The following is a 20,250-nucleotide window of genomic DNA, read 5'->3' on the forward strand; positions in this document are numbered from 1 at the left end:
CTGAGATGCGCCAGCTGCACCAGTCACACAATTAACTATTAATTACTATGTAGTCAAGAAGATAATTGACAGCCTGTAGTTCCCATGGTTAACAATGAATCAGAAATGCAGTTTCATCAGGTTCTTCTTCTAGTGATCTTTCCTGACTTGGTATATTGGATTAATAAAGATTCTCTCATGCACAACTCCTGGTAATGTCATGGACACTGTATGATCTTTTTTCATGGCAATATAGAAGCGGTTTGCCCAGGAGTGTCTGCAGGATATGGTCAAAAAGTCAAGAAAACAGCTGTTTCAATCGCACCATTGTGCTGCCATCTTGCCTTTTTTGACCATACCCTGCAGACACCCCTGGGTTTGCCTCTGCCTTTTTCCAGAGGTTCTTCTGACTTCTCAGTCTAGATCGGTGTTTCTCAAACTTGCCGACTGAAAGCTGTGTGGACTTCAATTCCCAGCATTCCCCAGCCAGCGCTGAAGTTGAAGTTGAAGTCCGCCCATTTTAACGTCGCCAAGTTTGAGAAATACTGGATTGTAGTCCCCCACCCAAGTGCTAAACCGGTCTTTGAGATAGGCCTAGGCTGGTGATGCCAACCATGCCGAAAGGTTTCAATTTCTTTTGAAAAGGAAATAAATATACAAATGGAAAAGAAAGACAAATGCTTTATCATGTGCTTTGACTGGTCTATTTGTGGAATTAAGAGACTTAGTCCTGAGAGTTTCTGCTCCTTTGCCCTGACCAACAGGAGAATGAGGCACCATGGCTGTCTTTGGTGAGTGCCATTGGACAGGGTTGGCCATGTGACCTTCCAAAACATCACAGCACTGCATATATGAACTCCCCTCTCTCAGTCCATCATGCTCCCTGCCCTGCCAATTAAAAAAAAAAAATTACTTTAGTACATTTTTAAAAACAGGAAGCTGGCAGACTGCAAAGTACATGTCCCTGTGGTCATTTTCACTTCCAAAGATGCCTCTGGCCCTAATGGGACCCCAAGGCAGAAAGAACCAGGGTAGTTAGCCTCAACCGTGCACTCTGTTTACCTGCCTGTCTCTCCAGGAAAAGGCACGCTGGGAGAGCAAAGAGCATCTTAGGGGCACAAGAAGGAGGTAGCGGGAAACAACCAGACTGATTTACCACCTAGGAAATGAAGGTTATTGACAGCTGAAAATGCAAATGATCTGGAAGCTCTAGGAATGAAACTCAAGGAGCCCAATGAAAAATGGGTCCAAGAATAAATATAAAGAAGACCAAACTAATGGCCACAGGCACAACCACCTGCCTTAGAACTGTCAAAAAATGGTATTAAAGTTGTGGAAGCTTCTGTTTTGGTAATGACCATGTCCTGATGCCCAGGCTGCTCCTGAGAACGCTCGGCAATTAACACAAATAAATCAGCAGGTCTTCCAGGTTCTGCTGGCGAAAAAGAAACCATACAAATCACTCACGTTCGGGCCCTGTGATCTGAAAGCAAAAAATCCAAAAATATGTCAGAGAGGCATATCGGTTGACCATTCCTTTGCTCTGTGGCTTAAGTCACAATCTCCAAATTAGGTGAGGCGTGAAGGAATTCTCCTGCTAAAGTTATGGTCTCTGACCTAATTTTCAGGATTGCCAAGCCCAGAAGATTAAAGACACACATTTAAGGAAGCAGTCACTAAGAGACCCAGGTCTCTCCTTGCTTTACATTTCCACTAGTAAAAGGAGTTGTTCGGATTATTATGATGGTTGGTCACATGGTCAGCCAGATATTAGGCTGGATTTGACATTTTTATCCACCTATAAAGTCCTTCCCAAGGACCTGGGATAGGCAGATGTTCTTGCTTGATGCTATTAAAGGTATCATCGCAGGATGGAAGCTGTTCCAAGCAAAGCTGCCTTTTGCCATTGACTGAGGGTGATTCTGTCAATGCCGATGGTCTTCAAGTGGCACTCCAGATGTTTTGGGATTGCACCCAAGGCACCTATTACTGTTGGTTCTATCTTTGCTTTCTTTTGCCACAGATGATGATGATGATGATGATGATGATGATGATATAGGTAATCTACAATTAGATTCACAGTCAAAGATTGGTAAAAACTTCATAATTCAAGTCCTAACCAAGGACCTAAGAATTACAGTGGTACCTCGGTTCACGAACTTAATTCGTCCCGCGACTCTGGTCGCGACCCGAATTGGTCGCAACCCGAATCAAATTTCCCCATAAGGTTCAATGTAATTACAGTTAATCCGTTCTGAACCATATATATATATATATATTTTTAAACCACAAAAATATGACACAAAGTACAGCATGAAGAGAGAGAACGCTAACCTTGCTCAAGGCGACTTCTGGCGTGGAGGACAGGAAGGCGGGTGGGGAGGCAGTTATTGCTTGGAGGGAGAGTCCCCCTCCCTACAGGAAGCCACGACCACTTGTCACGGCAGGGAAAATGGCCGCGGATCCTGTTCGTCACCCAATCCGGCGTTTGCGAACGGAAGCAAAATTTTGCGAACGGTGCTGTTCGTGACCCGAATTGGTCGTGAACAGAAGCGTTCATGACCTGAAGTACCACTGTATTAAGGCAGTGTCTGAGAATATAGGCAGTTCCAAGCAGGGTTTTTTTGTTTTTTGTTTTGGTAAAATTAGGGTGTTCAGGTCCGATGAATTCAAAATTTCCAAATATCCAGGGAGTCCTTTAGGTATTGCTCCAAGGGCTCCAGTCATGATTGGTATAACAGCAGATTTCTTTTTCCATAAGCATTCCACTTCAATCTGCAAGTCCCAGTATTTCATAATGTTTTCAGATTGCTTTTCCTCAATCCTAGCATCACCCAGGAGAGCAACATCAATGAACCAGACTTTCTTCTTTTCAATGGCTGTTATATCAGGCATGTTATGAACAAGGTGCCTGTCTGTTTGGATTTTAAAGTCCGATAAGATCTTAACCTGCTCATTTTCCAAAACCTTCTCAACTCGATGGCCCCAATTGTTCTTGCTACATTCAAATCCAAACCTCTGGCAAAGTTTCCAATGAACAATTTTGGCAACTCGGTCATGATGCTGCTTATAGTCAGTTTGTGAAATTTTGCTACAGCCACTGATCAAATGGTCAATTGTTTCATCCTTTTCGGTACAAAGGCAACATTGACTATTGTTTGTTACATGATGAATTTTCGCTTTCATGCAATTAGTCATGCAATACTTTTCATGCATTATATTATTATTATTATTATTATTATTATTATTATTATTTTAATCCATAGGACTGCTTCATCAAAAAAAGGCATCTCACTCAGTGGATCTTTAAAGACAAGATGTCTCAAGTTAAAATGAATCATTGACTACACTTTTTACCCAGGCGTTTCTGAAGCTGCTGGTGATCTTCAAGGCCATTTTTTTCAATGGCTGGCTTCACACCACACAGGCTGATGAAACACATGTGATACACAAACAACTAAATCATGGTATAATGCGATAGCTTGGTTCACACTGTTGTCCGGCAGCTCCCCAATTCCAAGTGACAAGACCGGCCTGACCCTTTTGGGACTCAAGATAATCCCCTATGTTTATTCCAAGGGCTTTTCCAATCCTTTCCTTGTTCGGGACTCTGATATGTCTTTAAAAAAGAAATCAGTAAAGGATTGTCCTGTATCCCATCCCACACCCCTCCATCACCCCGAGAGAAATAAAGATACCAAGCTCAGCTACAATGAATTACAATGCAGGGTTGTCCCGAGGGTCAAAAAATCAAGATGGGGTCTGCAACCATGTGAGCAAACTCCCACTCCTTTTTATGTGTGCCGCACACAATGGTGGTGGCAGCCAGCTTGACTTCTTTGCTCAGGTACCCCTACAATAATCTCTTGAAACAGTTGCAGTGGCTACATTCAGGCCCTGGTGTGCAAACCCCAGTGGCTGAGTTCACCTACTGTGCTAAACCCAAACTAAACATACTGTACAGTATATTTTTGGCTGAGGGGGAAAACGGATCAATAGCCTTAAAAGCAGATCTGGGAGGCTGCGGGAGCCCAGAGGGGCTGAGAACCCACTGCCACCCGCTTGTCAGCGCTCTGCACTTGCCCAGACAGTATTCTACCCAACTTCCAAGCTTAAGTGCAGCTGCCTAATTAGCCAGGTCCTGGCCAATTCAAGACATCGCGGTCGGGCATCCCTCGGGGCCGCCTCCTCGTTCCTTTGCAAGGGTCCAGAAGCGGGGGGGACGGGAAGAGCTGCTGCCGCTTCCCCCCCGCCGCCCCTTCCCCCCGTCCGCCCGGGTTCGGGTTGGGGTTCGGAAGCGCGGGGACTCCGCCCGGCGCCCGTCCGCGGCAGGTGCATCCGGCGCCGGAGGGCCAACGCGCTCAGCTCCCAGCGGGCGAGCCGCGGCGGCTGCGTTTCGGGGGCGGGCGCCGGGCGTCGTGTGCACCAGGCGGGGCGTCTTTTGCGCTCGCTCCCCGCGGGCAATAAATAGCGGCCGTCCGCGGCTCCCCGGCTCAGTGGATGCCCGTCTTCGCTTGAGCCTCCTTGCAGCCACCGGAGCCCGAAGCCGCAAAGCGCCCGCCGCCCACATGGATTCCCAAGACTGCTCGTGCTCCAGCGGTGCGGCCCCGCCTCGCCTCCCTGCCCTCTCTTCTTCTCTCGCTCGCGGAGAGGTGCCCAGGCTCCCCTCCCGGGGGCCACCTCTCCCTTCTCGCGGGTCCCCCTTTCCTTCCCGGGGCTGCGTTCTCACGTTCCAGAGGCGCAGCGACGGGGCGCTCGGCGGCTGGTGGCTTTCCTCGGCGCTCTTAGCGAGGGGAGACCCACACAGATGTTCCCCTTCTCTGCTTCCTCGGTCTCCTTCCAGGCACTGGTGCACTGTAGCTAAGCGGGAGCTGGGGGTCGTGCAGAAGCTGTGTTTTCACAGGGATCCTTGCTCGTGCGAAGTAGAGCCTTTCTTCTCATCCTTCTCCTACTGACTTGGAGGGGTTGCTTGCCAAGGCTGGAAGGCTGTGAGGTCACTGTGGGGGCCAGCGTGGAGCACGGGGCTTTGTGCTTGGAAGGTAATGTTTTGTCTTTCTTCCTTCCACAGGTGGGGTGTGCTCCTGTGGCAACAACTGTCAGTGTAAAAACTGTAAATGCAAGTCCTGCAGAAAAAGTGAGTACCGTAGATGGCTGTACTTTGTTGTCTCACCTCCTCTCAACTTGTGGTTCTGTTTTTTACGATGTGCGTGGGCTGCATTCACACAACGTACTTACCACTGGGTCAGCTAAACATCCTTTACTCAGTTAACCTAATCTTCCCCATTGTACGGTCCACCGAACCATTCCCGTAACATGCCAGGCTGTCAAAGACAGGTCTGATTGTTTCATTCCTTTTTTGCCTTATTTATGTTCCAAAATTGTCTAACTCAGACCCTCAAACTCCTTATAACCTGTTGCTTAAAAAAAGGCAAACTGTCAACTTTTCATTGCTGGTTATGAATAACCTGCTTAATTTAGTTACTGAATTAAGCTGTTTCAGAAAGCGCATGATATGATGAATCATAAACTAACCCAATGGGGTAAGCATGGTAAGCTGCTGAAAATCTAACTAAGGTTAAAACCAGGCTTAGCACGTGGCACAAATGCAAGCACTGTTTTTTTTCCTGAGTAAATGTCCTGTGAACTAAGAGTGCGTACAATAGTGGCAAAAATACTCCAGGTACCAGCACACAAAGTGGGTGGATGTATTCTCCGGAACTCAAAAGATTTGCTGCCAGAATTAATAAGACTGTACGTTCCTGAGAGACAGGTGGTGTAGTGGTTAAGGCACCAGGCTAGAAACTGGGAGATCATGAGTTCTAGTCCTGCTGGAGGCACAAAGCCAGCTGGGGGACCTTGGGCCAGTCCCTCTCTCTCAGCCCTGGGAAGGTGGAGGCCAGGGCCAACCACTTCCAAACTCTGCAGCGACTCACCCATGTAGTCACCAGAAGCCAAGGCTAACTGAAATAAAGAACTAGTTTGGTGTAGTGGGGAAGGTGTTCGACTAGAAGCCAGGAGACTCTGAGTTCTAGTCCTGCCTTAGGCACAAAGCCAGCTGGGAACCTTGTACCAGTCCCTCTCTCAGCCCTAGAAAGGAGGAGGCCAGGGCCGACCACTTCCGAAATCTTGCCAAGAAACTGCAGGGACCAGTCCAGGTGGTCGCCAGGAGTCAACACGGACTCAAAGGCACCCCCCAATATTTTTTTTTTTCCTGTAAGAAAGGGTAGAGAACATAATGCAGGCTATAGTGGAAGGAATAGGAGTGCAATGCAGTTTTAATAATGAGGGTTCTGCAGTGCTTCAGGTTCAATTCTAAGATGGGGCTGCAAGCATGGCCGGGGCAGATGGAACACCTGCCTTCAACCCTGCAAGGCGTCTTTCGAAGAGTCCCCAACAGGTGCCCTATTCATGCTCTGAAACACCTTTAGGCAGCTGTGTGCTGCACAACCCTGCTAATTAATCCTCTACCCTACAACCCTGGAGCTAGACCGTGGTTGTGCTAAGTCAACACAGAGATCATTTACGTGCTGCTTCATTTCTGCAGGGAGGCTGGTGGTAGAACTTGAACTAAAGCCACCCAGATCCAATACACCATAAACTTCATGTGATGGATTGGGAATTGGCTTAGTTGAAGCCAGACAATGGGGGCTTGTTCTGTGCACTACGGCCGATCAGCATGGGACAGGAGCCCGCTGCACTTCCCCGTGATTTGCTTAAACTTGGTTTGAGTAAACACAACAGGCTTGGCTCGTGTAAGATACCGCACTGTACCCTGCCAGAAACGCAAACCTTGGCTTGGATAAGGGCCACCCACTGGGCCCTTTCGGGCACGCCAAGGGCCACAGTTCATAAGTGGGTGTGGTTAGGATCCCAGCAGGGTGATACATTCAGGTTTGTTAAGGGGTCAAACAATGCAGAACACTTTTGCAAACTTTAAGACACCCTTTTTGTCCCATAAGCCCCTAAATATTTTTTGGTATTATTCCACTCCTGCTGGGACCTGTGAAAGCTTAGGGTTTGGTGGTCTCCATTTGGCCTGCCAGATGCACTTTTTGCACCCGGGCATGTTTTACTAGCCATAGTGCCCAGGTTCACGGGCCATTAAGCCTCAACTGTACAACGTTGGGTCAAACATCAGCGAGTCTGGCCTGTGAATCCAGAATCTCTTCTTCCCGTTGAGCTGGGGTAGGATGTTGATGTTTTCCATTCTCTTTCAGGTTGCTGCTCCTGTTGCCCGGTGGGCTGTGCCAAGTGTGCCCAGGGCTGTATTTGCAAAGGGCCCCCCGCGACGAAATGCAGCTGCTGCAAGTGAAAAAGGGCTGGCTTTGGCAGCCTTGAAATCTGTATATTTGCCTGCAGAAATGTAATTTTCGTGTCCGTTTTTATACTTGCTATTGCGTGCTCTCACCGTTACTTAGGAGCGTAAACCGCGCTGAAAGTAATAAAGCCATGTGTGTATATAAGGAATATTTCTGGTGTTTTGGTAGTTGCCTTCTCCGAGAGACCAGCAGGAGGCGCTGGTGGGTGTCAGATGTTGACCTCCAGCTAGGCATCTGCTCTTAAATGAGGATGTGTTATGGCTACATTTCAGATATCAGAATTTTAGGCAGCTGATTGCAAGGTACTAACTCCAGTCTAAAAATAAAATGATTTTAAACACCTAAATTGTCTCCACTGGCTTTATTCCTGGTAAGCAACCCTGGATTGGTAGCTCAGCTGCCTTCACGGATAGAAATACGGGGGATGCACTGAAAGAGTTGTTACCAAAAACGCAAGGCTCCTCTTTTCCAAAGGGGGGCTCAGGACGAGGAGTAGTTAGGGGGCTCCGGCCTGTCCAGAACCAAGCAGACATGGGGAGGGGGTGCAATACTTTTTGGCTAATTTGGAATTCTGAGAACATGATGGCAGTGGGGTGGGATGGGATGGGCTGCTGGGTGTCAGGCAAGGGTGTCCGTGGGAGGTCAAAAAAGTCAAGATGGTGGCCACAACCGTGCAATCAAAGCTCTGCCCCTTTTTTATGTGTGTCGTGATGCACATAAAGGGGTGGGGCTTCAAACACACAGTTGTGGCTGCCACCTTGACTTTCCTTGACCCACCTCCCTGCAGATCTTGTTTAACTCAGGGATGCCCATTCAAAGCCCCATTTACCAGAATGATGAATGGGTTTCCAAGATGCTCTTGGAGGCCCACAGCTTACTTTGGTTTTCCCCAACCCCAACCAGGTCGAGGGCTTCCCTTCCAAATGCCAACCTTTGTCTCCTAAAAATGCCTGTGAGTAGCACGTGGGCCCAGAGGTATGCGTTGGAAAAGGTTTGAGAAGCTTCCACTTCATTTTCTAGTATGCCAATTTCCCCCCCCCCCTTTTTTTAATTATTGAACATTTTCTGCAACAAGCCTGACCTTTGTCATGTTGATGAAGATTCTCAGTCATCCGGGTGGAATTATCTGGAGGTTGAGTCATGGCAACTGGACTTCTTTTCTTTTGGTTAGATAGTTTCACTGCTTGTCCAAGCAGCTTCTTCAGTCTAGAAAGATGGTTGGGGGGACCCCATAAATGTCTTCCAGGGTGGCTGCGTTTCTCACTGAATGGATGGCCCAGCACAGGAGGAACAACAACACAGGACCAGAATCAGCAATTTACCTTCATCTAAAGGAAAAAGGACACTCATCTGAGGACAATAATGCTCACATTTTGGACACAGAAGATAGGTGGTTTGAGAGAGGAGTGAAGGAATCCACTTATGCCAAGTGGAAAATCCTTCCCTCAATAGAGGTGGAGGCCTCAGACACAACTTGTCTTCCATTTTTCATGCTGCCCTTTCATCAGTGCCCAGGAAGATTAAGACCACTTCACAAGGTCACCAGGGAGGCAGCACTTAACGACCCACTTGGGGATGAGTGAGGGATTAGGAGTAAGACATTCACATCCCAAAGATCTACTCTAATCTATCCGATCACTCTGCTATTGTCCCTTCAATGAGCCCATCATGTCACTGAGGAACACCCTGGAAGACATTTATGGGGTCTCCTTTAACCAACTTTCCAAACTGAAGAAGCTGCTTGGACAAGCAGTGAAAGTTATCAAACCAAAGAAAAGAAATCCAGTTGCCATGACTCAGCCTCCAGATACTGACCTTTGTTAGGCTATGTGTCTTTAAATTCTGAATTTTCAGGCACATTTGCTGCCTGCTCTGGTCCCATCAGGTCCATCTGGGGTGCTTGGGTGGCCCACTTCTGGAATCCTGGGAGAAAGAACTGGAAAAAGGAGGCTGCCCATTACGATGATGCTGGAGTCACAGCTCTGGGCTCATCTCTTCATCATGACGTATTTGCATAAGTTGTGAAAGGTCCACAAGAACCAGTTTGGTGTAGAGGTTAAGGCGCTGGATTAGAGCCATGGAAACTGAGTTTTTCTCCTGCTTTAGACACATAGTCCCTCTCTCCCAGCCCTAGGAAGTAGAAGGCAAGGGTCAAGCACTTCTGAAAATCTTGCCAAGAAAACTGCAGGGTTTTGTCCAGGCAGTTGCCAGGAGTCAAGACTGACTCAAATAAGAGAGCCAGTCTGGTGTAGTGGTGATGGTTCTAGACTAGAAGCCAGGCGACCATGAGTTCGTCTCCTGCCTTGTGCATGAAACCAGCTGGGTGACCTTGGGCCAGTCACTCCCTCTCAGCCATAAGAAGAAGGTGGGCAGAGCCAGCCACTTCCAAAACTCTTGCCATAAAAACTGCAGGGACTTGTCCAAGTCACCAGGAGTCAAGACTGACTTGAAAGACAAGAAACATTATAGGTCCATAAACTGGCAAGTACTTACATGTATTTATTTCAAGGATCTTTATGCTACCTTTAAGGGCAAGAATCTTTCCAAACAATATGGAAATCTGGAATTAAAATGTGATCAAACCTGTTTTGGGAACAGTATTTGGAAATTACAGAAAGCAACATAGTAACAAAGTCACCTGAAATAAACATTTGTGAACTTAAAAATCAATAGAAGTGAGGCAGCGTGTTTGATTGTAGGTACAGTATATATATATATATTCATATTCGACCATGGACAAGAAAATCATAGATCTCTAGAAGAAATTAGGTATCTTTCAGTATCAACAAACGGGTCAAAGCCAGTTCCTTGATACAACCTCCCAAATGATAGAATATTCTCAGCTTGTGTCTAAAGAAAGCTAATCAATATTATAGAGATCCAAGTCTATGCTCCAACCACAGATGCAGAAGAAATTGAACAGCTGTATGGTGACTTACAACACTTTGTTGACACACTGCCACCACGCACAAAAAGTCATTATATAATTATAGGAAACTGGAATGCTAATATTGAAAGTAAAGTACTATCTGGATTAACAGGGAAGGTTAGCCTTGGTGTAGAAAATGAAGAAGGAAATCGATTAATAAACCACATAAACAAAAATTCTTTGGGGTCCTCAATCATTTTTAAGAATGCAAAGGGGTCCCAAAACCAAAATGTTTGAGAGCCGCTGACCTAGAAGATGACTCTACACATGGACATCACTGAACGGATCGTGCTGAAATCCAGTTGACTATATTCTCTGCAAGCCAAGAGAAAGAAGCTTAGCTGGGTCTGCAAAAACAAGATCTGATGCTGACTGAGGCTCAGATCCTTCTTGTAAAACCACAACTTAAACTAAAGAAAACAAGAAATGTCAAAGAAGGCAAAATATCTCCTGACAGATTGAAACCAGCTGGAGAGAAACAGAAAGCAATAAGCAACAGAGAGAGAAGAAAACCTGCCCAGCTAAGCACTGAATGGAGGAGAAGAACAAGAAAAGGCAAGGAGTTTTATTTAAATATCAACACAAAGAAATTAAGGGAAGGCCAGGAAAGTCACTTAAGAAAATTAGAGGATTCAGGGAGTGTCAGTACCAAGCAAACCAGACAGGAAACACGAGCAGATAAGCCAATCCTATTTTATTGTAAAGCTACATTAACAGAATCTTTCAAGTCTGAAAGTACAATCCCCCCCCCCGCAGTCTCCTTTATAGCTTGAGAAACTAGGGAGGGTCTCTTCTGAGCCTCTTGCCCCACCCACTATCTATGTGTGGGCTATGCTGTCTCTAATCTGACTCTTCCCTTGGCAGCATCTCTTCTCCTCTCCATCTCCCAAGGTCTTTCCCACGTACCATTACCTCAAGCCATTGATGCATGAACACAAAGATGAGCACACTGAAAGACAAAGATGGCACTAGAGAAAGAAAATACAAAAAAGAGGTGGTGAGGATATATGAGAAATAGGTGTCCGGGGAATGGAGTAAAAAATGTTGATGGTTGCAACCATGCAACAGAAGCCCGGCCTCATTTTATCTGCATGGTGACTCTGAATACATGGTCATGGCCGCCATCTTTTGTGTACTCCCCTCCTGTGGGTATCCCAATTCCAAAACTGAAGATACATACAAAGATTTGATCATTGAACAACACTCTGGGAAAAGAAGTGAACTGGCCCCAAGAAAATATTGTTAATGAAACTCCAGGAGCTGATGAAATACCTATTGAAAATCTTCCAGAACAGGGCAGTTAAAGTGCTATTTGTAGATTGTATGGAAAACACAGGAGGCAGTGGCTAAGGGATGAGAAGAGATTAGCTTACATTACAATACAAAAAAGGGCAGTGCTAAAGAATGTTCTATATACCAAACAATTTAAGTGTTTTCACATACTAGGAAGAAAATGCTCAAGAGTTTGTAAGCCATACTTCAATAATATATAGAATGAGATGTACAAGGTAGATTCAGAAGAGGTAGGAGCATCTGAGATCACATTGCAGATGTCCAGTGGATACTAGAAAAGACAGGGAAGTTCCAAGAAGGCGTTTGATTGTGTAGACCACAACAGATTTTGAATAGCCCTTAAAAATAGGGGCGTATACCAAAACATCTCACCTGCCCCTTGAAAAATTTGTGTGATAATCAGAAAATATCCGTTAGAATGGAAGTCTGAGCAATTAAATGGTTCAAAATATATTGTCCCCTTATTCATTTCATTTAATTAAAAAATAGTAGACAAGGCTTCTGGGGGAGTAATGGTGGATTGAGGACAGCTCCGTTTTTTGTGGAGCCAATGGCTGTGGCAGTTAAGAGGATCCGATGAAAGATCAGGCTCTCCGGAACCATCTCCGGATCAAGGGGATGCCTGGATCACCCACAAGTACTCCTCAGAGAGGCTCCCTGTGAAGAGATTGCAAATTTGTGAACCCTAGCGGGTTGAGCGCTCTGGGAGTCGCGGGAAACATCGAGCCCAAGCTGCGGGCGGAGCCTTCCAAAGGACATTAGATTTACTTTCATTTCCTCTTTTAACTACTGTCAGAAACTACTTATTTGTGCTTTATTTGGAAATTAAAAACCTTCTGAAAGGCAAGTTGCTGCACACCGGGAGAATTTCCTTCTATCTGGGAAGAAGGAAGATTTAAGTAAGTCTTAAGATTAAAAACAAAAACTTTAACTTTTAGAAAGCAGCCAAAGTGAGCTAAGCATATTGACTGTGGACAGTTAAGAGGCCAGATGGATCTGAAAGAATAGTTTCTATGGACTGTTCTGAATTTTATAAAAATATAGCTGATGATTTTGGAATTAACTGTAAGAAGTTTTACAGTGGGAAAGTTTCTATTCTGAAAATAAACAAAATAAAAGATAAGACTGGGCTTTGTAGGTTAATTAGAGGGAATCAGAGAACAATTAAAGGAAAAGATACTTGTTAACATAATGGAGGAATATTGTCTTACTACTGGAGAATTTAAATCTGTTTGGGAACAATGTGTTCAGGACTTAATCCTAAAACTGCATCTAACAGAGGTTATAGAAGAAGAAAAGGTTCCACTGGATAAAACAGAACCTGATGATGATTTGAATAAAGACTTTAAAATGGACTTTAAAAAATTGCCAGACTATAAAAGAGATATGCAAGATATGCAAAAAGATGCTGTGGATGTGAAAATGGATTTAAAAATTTCTCCTTGACTACAAGGAGAAAGAAGTTGTAATGGATATACAAACTTTCCTGGTTGATGTTTTAATAATTAAAAGAGATATCCAGATTATAAATCAGAAGAGTGACTTTGAGAATTATTTTGTTTTGGATCCACAGAAGGGTAACACTAAATCTCTGAAGTTGTTTGTGAAAACAGAGAGGGAGAAAATGAAGAGAGACTATTATCTGGGACCTTATTTGAAGAACCGACTGAAGATCGAGCCTCTTAAAAAGAAGACAAAGGAGTTCAAAGTGGGCTTATCGGATCAGGATTAAACTGTGTAAATTCTGATTTTGGGTTGTTATTATTGGAACCTTTTATTTTTCCTGACCAGGATTGTAAGACATTCATTTACAGATGTAAAAGGGATTTATTTGACTTAGTTTAAAATACCCACGTTACTATGATTGGTATTCCTTATGCCTATGAGGATAGATCTTTTATGTTTTACTTATTAGAAAAAGTTATAAATTAAAATGCAATATAGATTTATTTGTTTAAGCTTAAATATATAGTTTATTATTACTGGTACTCTTAAGTACCAGTAATAATAAGTAAGTCTTAAGTAAGTCTTCTGCTGAATAAGATTGATTAATTTTAATTTTTTTTATATAATTTGGCTATGGTTTAGGGATGAGAAATGGGAAGAAGAGGGTTTTTTCCCCTGTAATATTAGAGAAGGTGTTAAGTTACTGTAAATGCTTATATTTGTTTGGCGGGAGGGGAAAGTCTCTTTCTGTATAACTTTCTCTTTCTCTTTTATTTTTCTTTCTGTTAATATTTCTCTTTTTCTTTTTTGTTTGTACACCTTTTTAGTTTTGTATTAGCTTTTATATATGTAAAACTTCAATAAAATATTATACAAACAAAGAAGAAAAATACAAGAAGAAATAGAAATAGCACTTAAAGTTGTAGGGAGAAATGTCAGCAAGATCAGCAATTCTGATAATATTAGCATTGGAGTTGGGTGGCTAATAAATTCAAACAAACAAATAAGTAATTCATTATTTGGGTGGATAGACAAGAAAAAATAAGAAATCTCTGGTTTAAGGTGAAAAAAGAGAGTGCAAAAGCTGGCTTGGTGCTCAATATGAAAAAAAAAAAAAAAGATTATGTCAACAGGGGAAGCTAGCCCAGTGCAAACAGGCAGATAAAGTTCTAACAGTAAAGACTTTATTTTCCTAGGCATAAACATTCACAGGGATGGTGACTGTAGCCATAAAATAAAAAAAGATGTCTGCCACTTAGGAGAAAGACTATGACAAATCTAAATAAAATATGGAAGTACAGAGACATTACACGGTCAGCAAAGGTACATATTGCCAAGGCAATGGCTTTACTATTTGTAACATCTAACTGTGAAAGCTGGACCATCAGAAGGGCTAACAAAGAAAACCTGATGCCTTTGAATTGTGATACTGGAGAAGATTGTTGAGGATACGTTGAACTGCAAGAATAACAAATTGTTCAGTTTTGGATTAAGTAAAATCACACTGCTTACCGGAAACACTAAGAATGAGCTAAAACTAAAAATTTTTGGACACATAATCTAAAAGGCGAGCGTTACTGGAGAAGACATACTTAGAAAAATTGAAGGCAAACAAAAAAGAGGATGTCAGAAGACAAGGTGGCCATATACTATCACTAATGATACAAGCGGTACCTTACAAAACTTCAAAGAAACAACTAGTGATAGCCATTCCTGGAGAAATGATGTCTATCTGGTCACAAAGAGTCAGAATTTATTTTTTATTTCATTAGATATGATTAAAATCAATGGAACATCCTCAAATTGGGTTTCTGCATTTCTGGTGGCCACCAAATGAATAAATCTCAAGCATAGCTTTGGATGAGCAACCTCTTAAGAGAGCAGGTGGTCTTTCAGTTTCTATAAATATCTTGCTTGTTCAATACATTGGTTTATAAATTTAACTCATTGTCTTGCCTTTACATGACACACAGGTTGTGGTCACACAACATGTTTTCCTTTGTTACTGAATTGATCAATCTTCTGAGTTTGCACAAGAGACTGAACCATAAACCAACTTTACTTGAGGGGTGGGATTTTGCATAACATAGCAACTAAGCCACTAAAACTAAGCAACATGTTGTGCAAATTCAGCTACTACTTCAACTAACCTGATTGTTAGTATGTTGTACAATCCAATTATAACTAAGCAAACTGGGTTTGGCCACTGCTAGATTCCAATGTGCTTGGCTAGTTTGTGATCTGCTGTCATAAAGCACCTCTTTCCTATCATCAGTAATTTTTTCAGCAGATAAGGTTTATTTTGGTTTCAGCTCCAGAACCATAATCTTCTGGTTGGTTTCTATACACTTTCTGGAAATAATCCCCTTTGATCTGGCGGATCTTAGAAATGCCATAGGTCTAATTTGATTGTTCTATCTTGTCAGTAGAAAAGCAAAGTCTCCTTTGACATGAATTTGACTCCTTGTAACTTCCTGAAAAGGTCCATGTAGTTCTCATGGCAACAGTATCCTGCAGAATTGCTTTGTCTCGCTTTTTTCCCTGATGCTGTTCCTACAGCCTTGGGATTTCATGGTAGCCTCCCATCCAGTATTAACCAGGTTGTATAGCCTCCCCAAATGTGGGTTTCTAGCAACATATGGTTGGTGTCTTGTATTCTCTTCAAAGATCTCTTCCTTGATGTTCTCCACCACAGAGGAGACTTCCACCCCAATACAAATTTGATTCCCAGGTTGCTACAATCCAGATGCTTCTGATGGAATGAACATCTGAAAATCAGGGTTTCAGCAAAATTGCCATGTCAGGCTTTTGCAGCAAAACCACAGAGTTTTATGGCACAGTAAAAGTTATTAGATTTTCAAGTGCTCCAAAACTGTGTTGTTTATGTGAGAATCATGACCCTTAAAATATAGGAAAGATATACAAGCGCTACCAGAACAGAAGGGCTTGATATGAGCAATCAGATCTTGCAGGATTTCTACCCCAGCGTTGATGCCCTGAAGGACAAAGAAGGGTGAAAAAGGGGGTTCCCTCTCAAAACAGAATTTTCCTAACCTCAGAAATGCACATTTTTTCCCCAGACACTGAGAAGATTTGCTTATTAAGAGAGAAAGTCCTTTGTGCTAAAGTAAGTCACATTTTAACCTGGTGGGCCAAGTGGGTGGGTGGTTATAGACTGTGTGGAAGCAGAGATTTCTCCGTGAGGCTTTTCACCTTTTCCTGGCATCCTGTAAAGGGAAACTTGTTGAATTAGGACTTTTGCCACGTTGGGAAAAATTCTAGATCCAAGAAATATCTGGCTCAGCTTGAGGTTCTTTCAGGTGAAGGTTTATTGTGGAAGTATCTCACTGTTTTCATGAAATTTTACAGATGTTCATGTCTTCCATGTTTTTCTACCACTTATCTGGTCTTTTTTCATATCAGAAAAAAAAAATCTAAAGGAACAAAATGGTACCGGCACGCAGAACCTTTTGAATGATAATGCTGGGAGAACATTAGTATATATTTTTCTCCTTCACATGGCCAACGTAGATGCATTTTCCGACAATCCCTGCTACTCAGCATCAGAGAAAATGACTTGGCCAGTTTCAATGTTGTCTATCGAAGCAACCACCTTTGGTAGGGTTGGCCAAATAGACTATGTCAGAACCAAACAACCTAGATCATGGCTTAGCACAATGAGTCAATCCAATCTCAGCAACCTTCCTTTATCTGCCCCCTACTAGATGCAAGGGACATCACATTTCCATCATCCTCAATGGCCAGGCCACACGGGAAAGCACCAGTCCCATTTCCCTGGAGGGATCCAGTTTGGAAGGGAGCAGTTCTCTTCCTGCTGCAAAACTGACACCATCTGGAGCAAAGGGAATTTATGTGGGATCTTCCCCACCCAGAAGTATGCTGTCGATATGTGTGAAAGGGACCATCCTTAGCACTACCCTGATCCATTGAATTCTGCGTGTTGTTATAATTAGCATAGGTTATGGAAGACTGTGCACCTCCAGTTTCTTATTCGCTTCATGCATCACCCTAAATCAGTGTTCCTCAACCTTAGCGACTTTAAGATGTGTGGACTTCAACTCCCAGAATTCCCCAGCCATCTTCTTTCCTCTGAAAGCTTTGGTGCAATTGTTGGCCACAAAGAAAAACTCTTCCTGAAATGTGATTCATCATCCTTGTCATCATATGGAAAGCACTTTCAGGACACTCAAGGGTGTCCACAGAGTGAGTGTCAAAATAGTCAAGATGATGCCCAAAAACCATGCAATTGAAGCCCCACCCCTTTTTACATGAATAAAAAGGGGTGGAGCTTCAGTCACACAGCTGTGGCTGCCATCTTGATTTTTTGACTCCCTCCCCTCCCCATGGGCACCCCTATTTCAGTGCTGTTTTTCTCTTTTTACCCTAATTTCTAAGGTCAGAGCTTGACATTCACAGCCCCTTCTACACCCATTAGACCAAACCACAGTCTGGTTGGTTGGTGGTGTGAAGTCCACTTTCCTCAAACTGTGGCCTTCCACACACACTGGGCTACAATCCCGATCAACTCCAGGAAGTCTGAGGCTGATCGCTCCAATGCAGGTGGACCCCATATCAAGATCAATGAGATGAGTCTATTTGACTTCCACAAAGGGAAGGTGGGAATGCCAAATTGGAAGAAGAAGGGGGAAGACCTCCTGGATTCCTGCTCTGGCCCTACCTTTCTTCTTTTCTCTCTTAAAAACCTCTACTGGCTCATGGCACAATGACAACAAGCAGCTGTATTATGTCAGATGTTTGTATCAGCTGTAGGAAGTGTTACTTTCCATTTTAGTGTATGTCTGCTGGTGGGGGGTGCAGTTCTTTGGCCCAATGCAACAGGCAGACTTTGAATTGGTAGAACAAGTCAGGTGTCCTTTCAAAATGCGATTGGGGGTCCACATAACTTCTTGGAAGCAGAACAGAAATGGTTTGCCCTTTTTTCTGAGATTTTTGGTTTTGACTTTCCAGGATAGCTCTGGGAATTCCTAGTGGCTTCCCATCCGTGGTCTAACTAGATCTGACTCTGCTTAGCTTTCAGAAGATCTGAAGTAAACACTTATCTCCTTTTCCCACCTTTCTTGCATAAATCAAATTATACCAAGCAATTTACATAAAAAGGAAGTTAGGTACAGGTAATCCTTGACTTACGACCGTTCATTTAACAACCATTTGAAGTTATGATGGTGCTGAAAAAAGTGACTTACACCTGGTCTTCACACTTATGATCATTGCAGCATTCCCATGGTCACATGATCAAAATTCGGGTGCTTGGTAACCAGCATGTATTTACAATGGTTGCAGCATCCCAGGGTCATGTGATTGCCATTTGCGACCTTCCCAAGGGGCTTCTGACATGCAAAATTAATGGGGGAAGCCAGATTCACTTGATGACCACGTGATTTGCTTAATGACCATGGCAAAAAAGGTTGCAAAATCAGGCACAACTCATTTAACGACTGCATCACTTAGCAATGGAAGTTCTGGTTCCAACTGTGGTCATAAGTCAAGGACTACCTGTATGGCACACTCACAAAATTAAAAATACATCTTAAGAAAAATGTATAATATCCAACTACTAAACACGGAGTTGGAAGTAAGAGCTGTGAATGGGTAGGAAGAGAAAATAGACAATTTGGACCTAAAACATGTAAAAAAAGACCCTGAACATAGTTATATTTTTTAAGGGACAACGATTCAAATTTTCATACAGTTTTACGCAACACACTCAACCAGATTAAAGACCAACGGCTGTATTCACACAATCTACGACATTTGGTAAGTTGTAACACTGGTTAATACTTCAGTGGCTTAGCACATAGTGAGAACCCAGCCTGCTTCCACTAATCATTGCACAAACCCAGAAAGGGGGTAACTCAGTAACTAAGTTAAGTGTGTTGTGTAAACACAGCCCAACGGTAAGGCTTTAATAGTGCTTTAACTATTGGTGTTGTAATTTTGAATGCCCCGTGCAATGGTGTGATTTCATCTACACAAACGGCTCAGTGATTCTCCAGGGAAGGGGGCGTTCAAATAAAATAATGAAAACAAAGGGAGTCCAGTCTGGAAATTAAAGCGATGTCCCTTCCGGAGTTCAGGACGCCCAGTCCATAACAAACATGCCTGGGTGCCGTCCTTGTTTGCTCAAACTCCCTACAGCTTTGTCTGCTGACTCACCCTTGACTCAGCATGAACCCACGTGGCTCTTTTGCACACTGCCCGCCGTTTCCCGGGGGTGGTGGTGTGTTTGTATTGTCATGTGCAAAAGGGGGAGGGCTTAGAGGCTGCACACCGCTCTAGCGGTTGCAGCAACCAGTTTGAATGAGAAGGGAGGAGTTTTGCACACTGTTGTAATGCAAGAGCACGACCGGAGCAGATGGAAACGTTCTTGTTCTTTCGCTGTGTTTTGGCCAGCAAGACGGATGCCTGTCACCAAACCAAACCAAATCAATTCATCAATCAATCAATCAATCAATCAATCAATTCATCATCTCAAGACTTTCCACTGTCTTAGCAACAATGCTCCAGGCCCTGTAGAGCCCCAATTCCTCAACGTGAATCAGACTCCAACTTTGGGGGACATAATACATCCTGGGGTATAGCTCAGAGGATTACTTTGAGAAACGGCCGAAGTAGTATAATTCCTGATATTAGTGATTGGATTTGAAAGACAGACAATTTAACTTTATTTTTGAAAAGGCAACTTTACCAACTCGCCAAAAACTGGCACAGTACGTTCGGCACCGACTTCATTTCATTTTACAAGAGAGTATTATCATTTATGCGTTTTAATTCAGAAACTTTTAACGACTGTTTAATATTCGGGGGATATGCGATAGGTGTGGATAATTTGCCATGTTCCCCCCCTTCTTTTCATTTAGTTTGATATTGCTTTGTCTTGTTGTTTTAAGCCTTTTTGCTTGCTTCTTTTCCATATTGTTTGTGTGTGTGTTTTTTAAAAAAAACACTTGTAAAATAAATAAATAACAGCAGTACAGGCCTGGTTCGGCGCTGTTCTCTCCTGGGGTTTTTTTTTTCGCCCAGACCCCCCCCCTTGGACCAGTGACACCCCCCCCCCACGCTTACATTCGCTCCACGGGGCAAACTGGTCGTAGCTTTGGGTGGCTGGGCGTGGCTGCGAAGATAGCCCGCTTCTGCTTCGCCGCCTTCGGCCACGTGTGGCCCGGAGCCAGCTGTTCGCTCGCTTTCCCCGGGCGCGCAGCTCCTCGGCGGGCGGCGGGTCCCCGCGGGCGCCAGCTTGCAAAC

The 20,250-nt window shown here is 43.7% G+C and overlaps 1 protein-coding gene and 1 long non-coding RNA gene across 2 annotated transcripts; one reads left to right on the forward strand and one right to left on the reverse strand.

The window, feature by feature from the left end:
* Positions 1-677: 677 nt before the first annotated feature.
* LOC148216467 (uncharacterized) lies at positions 678-20,221 on the reverse strand. Its single transcript, XR_015795251.1, has 4 exons — positions 20,071-20,221; positions 9,114-9,234; positions 8,380-8,626; positions 678-867 (listed from the first exon to the last, which is right to left on the reverse strand). It is a non-coding gene; the product is annotated as an uncharacterized LOC148216467 (long non-coding RNA).
* Positions 4,471-7,634, forward strand: LOC148216468 (metallothionein-1). Its single transcript, XM_088136367.1, has 3 exons — positions 4,471-4,578; positions 5,048-5,113; positions 7,197-7,634. Exons 1-3 carry the CDS (start codon positions 4,548-4,550, stop codon positions 7,289-7,291), a joined length of 192 nt encoding a protein of 63 aa, XP_087992493.1. The 5' UTR covers positions 4,471-4,547; the 3' UTR covers positions 7,292-7,634.
* Positions 20,222-20,250: the final 29 nt, after the last annotated feature.

This window comes from Python bivittatus, unplaced genomic scaffold (genome assembly GCF_059951505.1).
Source record: "Python bivittatus isolate LINGU-HERP-01145 unplaced genomic scaffold, Pbiv_v1 ctg000190_np1212, whole genome shotgun sequence".
Taxonomy (NCBI): domain Eukaryota; kingdom Metazoa; phylum Chordata; class Lepidosauria; order Squamata; family Pythonidae; genus Python; species Python bivittatus.

Coding starts and splice junctions, on each gene's coding strand:
- LOC148216468 (XM_088136367.1), top strand. CDS start 4,548: ATGGATTCCCAAGACTGCTCGTGCTCCAGCG. Junction 4,579..5,047: donor AGACTGCTCGTGCTCCAGCG/GTGCGGCCCCGC, acceptor TTCCTTCCACAG/GTGGGGTGTGCTCCTGTGGC. Junction 5,114..7,196: donor ATGCAAGTCCTGCAGAAAAA/GTGAGTACCGTA, acceptor ATTCTCTTTCAG/GTTGCTGCTCCTGTTGCCCG.